Source organism: Nicotiana attenuata, chromosome 7, assembly GCF_001879085.1.
Source record: "Nicotiana attenuata strain UT chromosome 7, NIATTr2, whole genome shotgun sequence".
NCBI lineage: Eukaryota > Viridiplantae > Streptophyta > Magnoliopsida > Solanales > Solanaceae > Nicotiana > Nicotiana attenuata.
This window is the reverse complement of record NC_031995.1, coordinates 57,276,586-57,283,654: the sequence shown is the minus strand read 5'-3', so window position 1 is coordinate 57,283,654 and position 7,069 is coordinate 57,276,586. Positions and strand designations below refer to the sequence as shown.

The window sequence follows — 7,069 nt, the reverse complement described above, 5'->3', positions numbered from 1 at the left end:
TTTAGAACTCCTAAATATAAGGAAAGTTTTTTGATTTTACAATTTTATCCAATGTAAACTTTGTTTTTAAAGGGTAAAAAAGGCAAACGACATTTCGCTAAGGGTCTTCGTGCTTTTAATATAGTATAAACAGATATAGATAGATATAGATAAATAGACAGACAGACGGGAAAGGATACCCCTTACCTTTCGAATGGGGAAGGATCCCAAAGTGTAAAATGGACTACCATTTCGAACTCAAGAAAAAACTCTGGCAATGAATTATTCTTACATTACTAATGGCAATTGGAAGTGGTTAGAGGTGCAAAATGCAAAGAAACCATTTATAAACTACCCACTATCTAACTGATCTCCTACATCAATCACAGTGCATGTAACTGGAATTGAAAGTCAATGAAGAACATAATTAAGATGCACATTAATTAATTGATATAGAAAGCTTCACCACACGCCTCACCATGCTGCTGCACAACACGTAAGTCCTTGAGACGCTTAACAACTTCTTTCATTTCTGGCCTTTTCTTTTGTTTATATTCTATACACTGCATTGCAAGTTTTGTAATTGTAGGTCCATCACGAGGATCAAAGCCTGGATCAGCCTCAAGACTTTGGTGGACAAGTGAACACCCGCACTTGTACTCTCTTTTTGTAATCTGAAGTTCAAATCCTGGATCAGCCTCAAGACTTTGGTGGACAAGTGAACACCTGCGCTTGTACTCTCTCACGCCCCACAAACCGACATGTGTGTTTCTAGCGTTTTTCCAATCAACAACTCTTTTGCTCATAAGACTTAGGAGAACAATCCCAAATGCGTAAACATCAGATTTGAGTGACCACTTAACTACAATACATTTTATATAAATGGTCAGTGCCCACAATAAGACAGAGAAGAAAAGGAATTACAAAATGGACTCTTACTGCTCATCAAAGCATTGCATTTGCTATTAGCAGCACTTCAAAGACTACTACTAGTATAGAGTCAATCCTTTAAAAGGAAAAGACATGAAATAGAAACGGTTTCAAAAAATTGCATAGCAGACATCTAATAGGAAAACATAATATAGTATTAAATAATACTTTATTTTTAAAACCGAGAAATCCCACGGAGCCAGTAGGTCACCGTTCTAAATTCGGTGGTTAATGGACTCGCCCCTCTATCCCACGCTTTTCCCTACGGCAAGTTTTGAACCCGTGAAGTGCGGCTAACCCATACATCAGGGATAGTTCCAGTTAATATATTTCTATGTGAAACTCAAGAATATATTTGTTCATAATGTTAAGAAAGAAAAGAAACGAGTGTGAAAAATGGTTCATTCTAAACACAAAACTGATGTAAATCATTTGCCTCTTTTAAATTCTCTTTCCTTCCACACTCTTCATTTCAAACATAATGTCAACCTTTGTTACAGCAAATAGTCAACCCGAGAAGAACAACAGCTCCAAGAGGTTTATTGAGAAATGTGCCAAAAACTTCAAAAGAAGCAAAGTCATGGGACACCTCTAAGAGAAAACATTACCTTAAACATCATTTGACAGTGAGCATAACGCTAATTTGCTAGCGCATATTTGATGGAAACAAAAGAAGAGAGTCAGTTGCATACCGCATTCAGCAACGGATGGATCAATGTAGCCACACGTACCAATCCTGAGGTCTTCCTCATTGATTTTAGTATCCAAACCCTCTCCAACTAACATACCAAACTCAAACAAAATTGGGGTGAAATTCTGGAGAGATGAAACACAAATATATATTCAAGTCACATACGAATTACTGAATACAGCATAACAGAATCTTGACAACCAATATTGATGCGAAGTACACCAAGTAAACGACAAAATTTAGTTACAATATTGTACCTGGTCAACCGCTACGTGAGCTGGATCAAAGTTGCAAAGCATGTATGACGAATTCCCATCATGCAGATAATTAAGCAAGCTAGCTAATGCAAGGGCAGTCTTAACCCTCTGCAGCCATTTGAAGTCATCTGGACAAGCAAAGCAAAATGTTACTGGATTGTTTGTATCAAAGGACTAGAAATGCCTACAGATTCTTTGCTCAAAGGACTCACTATGGCCTTGGTTTGAACCCAAACATAAGCTAGACCAAACAGCAGAAAATATATAAGGTTGAATCTGCATAAAAGATGAGTAAAATGTGAGAGAAGAAGGCACCTCGAATAATGAAGTTATGCAAGGTGTCCTGTGGATTTAGATCATAAACGATACCCAGAGTTCTCCCCTCGCGACAACATCCAATCACTTTCACTAAGTTAGGATTGCCCCTAAACCTTGGAGCTTGAGTTCATCCTACCAGCACAAGGAATCTTTCAGAGTAAGCATAAACTAAGGAAACAATCGGTTAAGGCAAGGAAGCAAAAGCATGAGCGTGCATATACACATAGAGACAAACACCAACCTCTAATCTTGTCAGTTTGTCATAGCTAAGATCAAAATGTCGCATTTCATCAACCATAATCTTGACAGCGACATCCTTGGTAATTTTATCTTGATCAGAACCAATGGACATTTTCCCACGATAGAGCTTCCCAAACTGGGTGAGTCCGATAAAATTCTCTGGAGAAAATTGACGCGTAAACAGATTCAGTTCCTCCCAACTGAGATCAAGAAGATCATTCTTCACGGAGAATTCCTCCTCAACAAGCTGATCCTCCTCCTTAACATGATCATCCTCCTCAACATGATCATTCTTAACAGGGCATTTCTTTCGTATCACATATTGATTCACAGAATACTGCTAGGAGTTATCTGGTTACTAGTACAAGAGATAATTATTTAGGGATAAAATGTGGGATTATTTTATCCTACATTTAGTTGAATTTTCTTTATCCGATAAGCAATCCCGAGATTATTTATGCCAAAATTATGGTATTACTTCTTTATTACAAATTATGTGGGACAAGAATTCCAGAATAACTAATCTCGAAATAAAAATAACAAAATAATATATATGCCCTTCTCTAAAGCTCTTCTCCCAAAATATTTCTAGAAAGTCAAGTTTAACCGAATACGTGCTTTACATTACACTTGGTATATCCCATTTTTAGTGCAATGATCGAAACATTTATCAATAATAGTATATTCACTAAGTCATTACTTAATCGGGTATTATAATCTCAACATCATAATTCCAATATAAACTGGTTCACGGACAGAACACAGCCCCTTAGAAATAAAGATACTCTATCATCTGAACAGTAACCCCTGTTATTGTTTACTCTCTTATAGAAACCGGTGGAGGTGAAAGAGCTAATTAATTGCAATCCATAGCAAGAGCAACTTTTCAGTTTCAAAAGTTTATCCATTCCACAAAAATTGCTTATTTGAATCCATGCCTCCATTACCCGCCAATCGAAACAAACAATCAATAATGAAAAAAATGCAATTATAAAAACTCATAGAAAAGCAAATACATCAGCCTGATTTAAAAGAAGATATAAATCTCAATTATCATATATAGATGGAAGATACTCACCAGAGCAAGGCATTATGTTTTTCCAGTTAAAATTGTGGCGAAAGGGAAAGAAAATACTAGGAATTTTTTTTTTTGCTGAAGAGTAAAATAGTGGTCTATTTAATCGCATGGAAGGCGGCATTCTGCAAGGTAACTACGTGGAACTTTCCAATGGGAAAATTTGCCATTAATTGAACAAATCAGGTAGCGTTATATTAGGATGCTGATAAAATATCAAAAACCTTCTATTTATACTTAGATCATTTGATATCCAAAATTGCCTTTCAGAAGTTATTCTCTTAATTTATTCCAGAGTAAAATGAGAAATGACCCTTTTATTACATTTTGGGGAAATCAACAAATAATCAAATATTTTTGTTATCATAAATATGATCTATTAACGTATCTTAACTACAAAAAAAGGCATGAAATTGCGGCGGTTCCTTAAAACCGCCATAAATATAATAATATTGTGGCAGTTATCCATCCGTCATATTGAACATTCCAAAGCGGCGGTTTAATTTATGTTGAGGCGGGCTTTAACCGCGTCTATTTTTATTTTGATTTTAAACATATTTTTAGCTTTATTCCCAAGGCGCTAATAATACCCCAGCAATCACAAATTAGGTATCCCCTATTATTTGTCTGAACAATTTAGAGGTTGTTGCTGTGCATGTCTGGTAAAACCTATATTTGACCAAAAGATTACAATACTGCTTTATTTGTCTTTGTTTTTATGTTCAAGAAAAGACAGTTAATCTAATAATTAGTATTTTCTCACAATTTAAAAGATGGAAAAAGTAAGCTTTACATGGATGATTTTGTCGAAGGACCTAACATGAGCTTCAATTCTTTGAGTACATATGTCTGGTAGATTCTCAAACCATGAGATGTTCAGTTAGTTGGATGGAAGTGCTTAGAGTTGCCTTAACTAACATTCCTTTTATTTATGGTTTGACTGCTATTCCAAATCCTCTCAAATTCAAAAAGAAAAAGAAAATCCCTTGTTAGGCGCTTTCATTATGTTGTAAAATTCAGGTCATTATCGTGTGACTACTTTGCTTATGTGTATCAATGTTAAAATGTTAAATTGTGATAGCACGCTGAAATAAACACTTTTTTAGTTATTTATTTTATATGTTTGATCCCTTTATGAATGTTTGAGAACCTTATCAGTGCTACTTTCGGCCGTGAAAAGTGTACTGAAATTCCTCTTCTTCTTCTTTCTATTTTCTGCCTTTGGTTTTGATCTTTATTTGTTTCCGATTTCATGCTGAAGTTTTGAGGAGCATGATAAATTAGTTAAATTTCATGTCTACTTTTTGGTGTGAGTTATAAGCATAACAACACGGTTGAAGTTGCTATCAGCATTCTTCATTTTGAATAATTAGAGCTGCATTACGTGTCTGGAATTATTCTTCCGATCATTGCATCCCACCCCCCTCCCAAAAAAAAGCTGCAAGCAGACTAATAGAACATGAGAAGAAGATGGTGGAGATAATGAGAAATATGATGTGTTATTTAAGTAGTTTGAAATCTATACTCAGACATTAAGATTGATGAAGAGCTCATACGTGCTAATTTTAAAACTTCCCAAAAAATTGATATGTCAGTTTATGTTATGCATTGTTCAGGTTCCTCGCAACCTTTGTCATATCAGCTCGTTCGACTTTTCGTTTGGGAAGACAATGTAAGTAATGCGAAGACATGATCAGTACTCAGATATGCAAAGGTTTTTTTCAATTACTTTAATCCGCTAGATTAGACAATTGGGTCAATTGTTGGATTCTTCTTAGCTTTAATTTGGGCTTCCTGTTGAATTGGCATTCACATTTAATTTGAGTTGATCAATAACTTTTGTGTTCTCTGAGTTATATGGTGCCCATTATTAGGAGTTGAGTTAGACTGAAAGAGTATTTGCTTCTTACCCACATTTTCATATTTAACTCTCTTCATGTGAAGCAATCTTTTAATGCAGGGAACAAGAAATTAGAGTTGCTGAGGGAATGATCTTTGGAAAAAGAAATTATGCGAGATGAAGATGAGTTTTAGAAATTAGTTATAAGATCTCCCCAAATAGAATGTCATGATAAAATACATAGCATTTTTGATATTTTTATCGATGTTGAGAAGGAAAGCTCAATGCAATGTTGCAAAGATTGACTATGGTTGTTTATACTGTTATTGAACAATTCTTTGGAATTCTAATTCATTTGATGGTGTAAATATTGAGGTACCTGTACCATTTTTAAATAATAAATATTTTATTTAATTGATGTTTGTATTTGTGTCAAAGTTACTCTAAAGTATTAAGCAAGTTTGGATGCATTGATGTGATAAAAAGGATTAAATATAAGTACACAAATAAATTATAATTAAAATAGTTAGACCACAATTGTGTCGGTCTTGACCGCCAGTTTGAACATAAATGGAACACATTGCGGCGGTTTCTAACAGCAGTAGTTACACAAACAAAAACCGCCAGTGTATCAAATATAAGATTATGGCGGTTTTGCAAGAACCACCGTAATATGTTTTTGGCGAACGTGATCCTGGCGTTTTCTAAAGCCGCCATTATATGCTATTGTGGCGGTTTTAAACCACCATTATACGCTAAAATAACCGCCATTATACGTTATTGTGGCGGTTTTAAACCGCCATTATACGCTAAAATAGCCGCCATTATACGTTATTGTGGCGGTTTTAAACCGCCATTATACGCTAAAATAACCGCCGTAATAACATTTTTTTTTTGTAGTACTTATGAGATAAATTTCTTAGTAACATATGATAGTTATTTTTTTCATCGTCTGACAATAATTTTTCATTGATGTACGCTTTCAAGATTAACTGAATTTAATAATTAAACATAAAAATCAGTATGATAGCTATATAATGATATGTTCTGTTTAATTATAAATTTTCGAAATACTACTTCAAATTCAAAAAAGATATAAGAATTTAATAGATCTTGACATATGAATATGAAAGAACACAAAAATTGACGCATTTCACTGGTACTTGACAAGAAAGTGATCATAGAACCCATTATTTAAAGATAATAAAAATAGAGCACTTCATATTTAACTAAATATTACATCCAATAAGAAAATCACAAATATTTCTAGATATTTTTTAAAGAAATTTTTATGAAATATCTTAAGAGTACATATAAAAATTATATATTTATATGTCGGTTCGGTTCGGGTTTTTTTACTCAATACCAAACTAAATCAAACCAAACCTAATAGGATTTTTAATGGGAAATTACCAGCTATGTCCATTTATAAGTAGCTCATTACAAAAATTGGTCAATTGATAAAATATTACTAATATTAGCCAAATTAGCCAATTAGCTATTTGTAGCAAAAAATATCAAATTTTTGCTTTGTTTTGAGTGGGTGTTATTAGAATAGATTGGGCACAACTTAAGGAGCTTGAATCTCAGTTTTGGAATGATTTGGTGAAGTTTTGAGGTGGTTGAAATTGAAAATTCGAAATAAAAGCTGATGCTTGCTCAGGAAATTGTTCAAGGAATCAAGAAACCAAACATTGGTGCAAATGTTGTGATCAAACTGGATATGGCAAAAGCATATG

The 7,069-nt window shown here is 34.0% G+C and overlaps 1 protein-coding gene across 1 annotated transcript; it reads right to left on the bottom strand.

Moving 5' to 3' along the window:
- On the bottom strand, nucleotides 249-3,547 carry LOC109230497 (probable LRR receptor-like serine/threonine-protein kinase At5g59680). The gene is made up of 6 exons (XM_019395988.1): nucleotides 3,494-3,547; nucleotides 2,417-2,574; nucleotides 2,173-2,307; nucleotides 1,858-1,985; nucleotides 1,602-1,725; nucleotides 249-841 (listed from the first exon to the last, which is right to left on the bottom strand). Exons 4-6 carry the CDS (start codon nucleotides 1,897-1,899, stop codon nucleotides 423-425), a joined length of 585 nt encoding a protein of 194 aa, XP_019251533.1. The 5' UTR covers nucleotides 1,900-1,985; nucleotides 2,173-2,307; nucleotides 2,417-2,574; nucleotides 3,494-3,547; the 3' UTR covers nucleotides 249-422.

Bases quoted from the DNA above. Each gene is read 5' to 3' on its own strand.
- LOC109230497 (XM_019395988.1), bottom strand. From the start codon at position 1,899: ATGCTTTGCAACTTTGATCCAGCTCACGTAGCGGTTGACCAG. The intron at 1,726-1,857 runs GTACAATATTGT...TCATCTCTCCAG, and splicing joins CTCACGTAGCGGTTGACCAG to AATTTCACCCCAATTTTGTT. The intron at 842-1,601 runs GTATGCAACTGA...AATGTATTGTAG, and splicing joins TCCATCCGTTGCTGAATGCG to TTAAGTGGTCACTCAAATCT.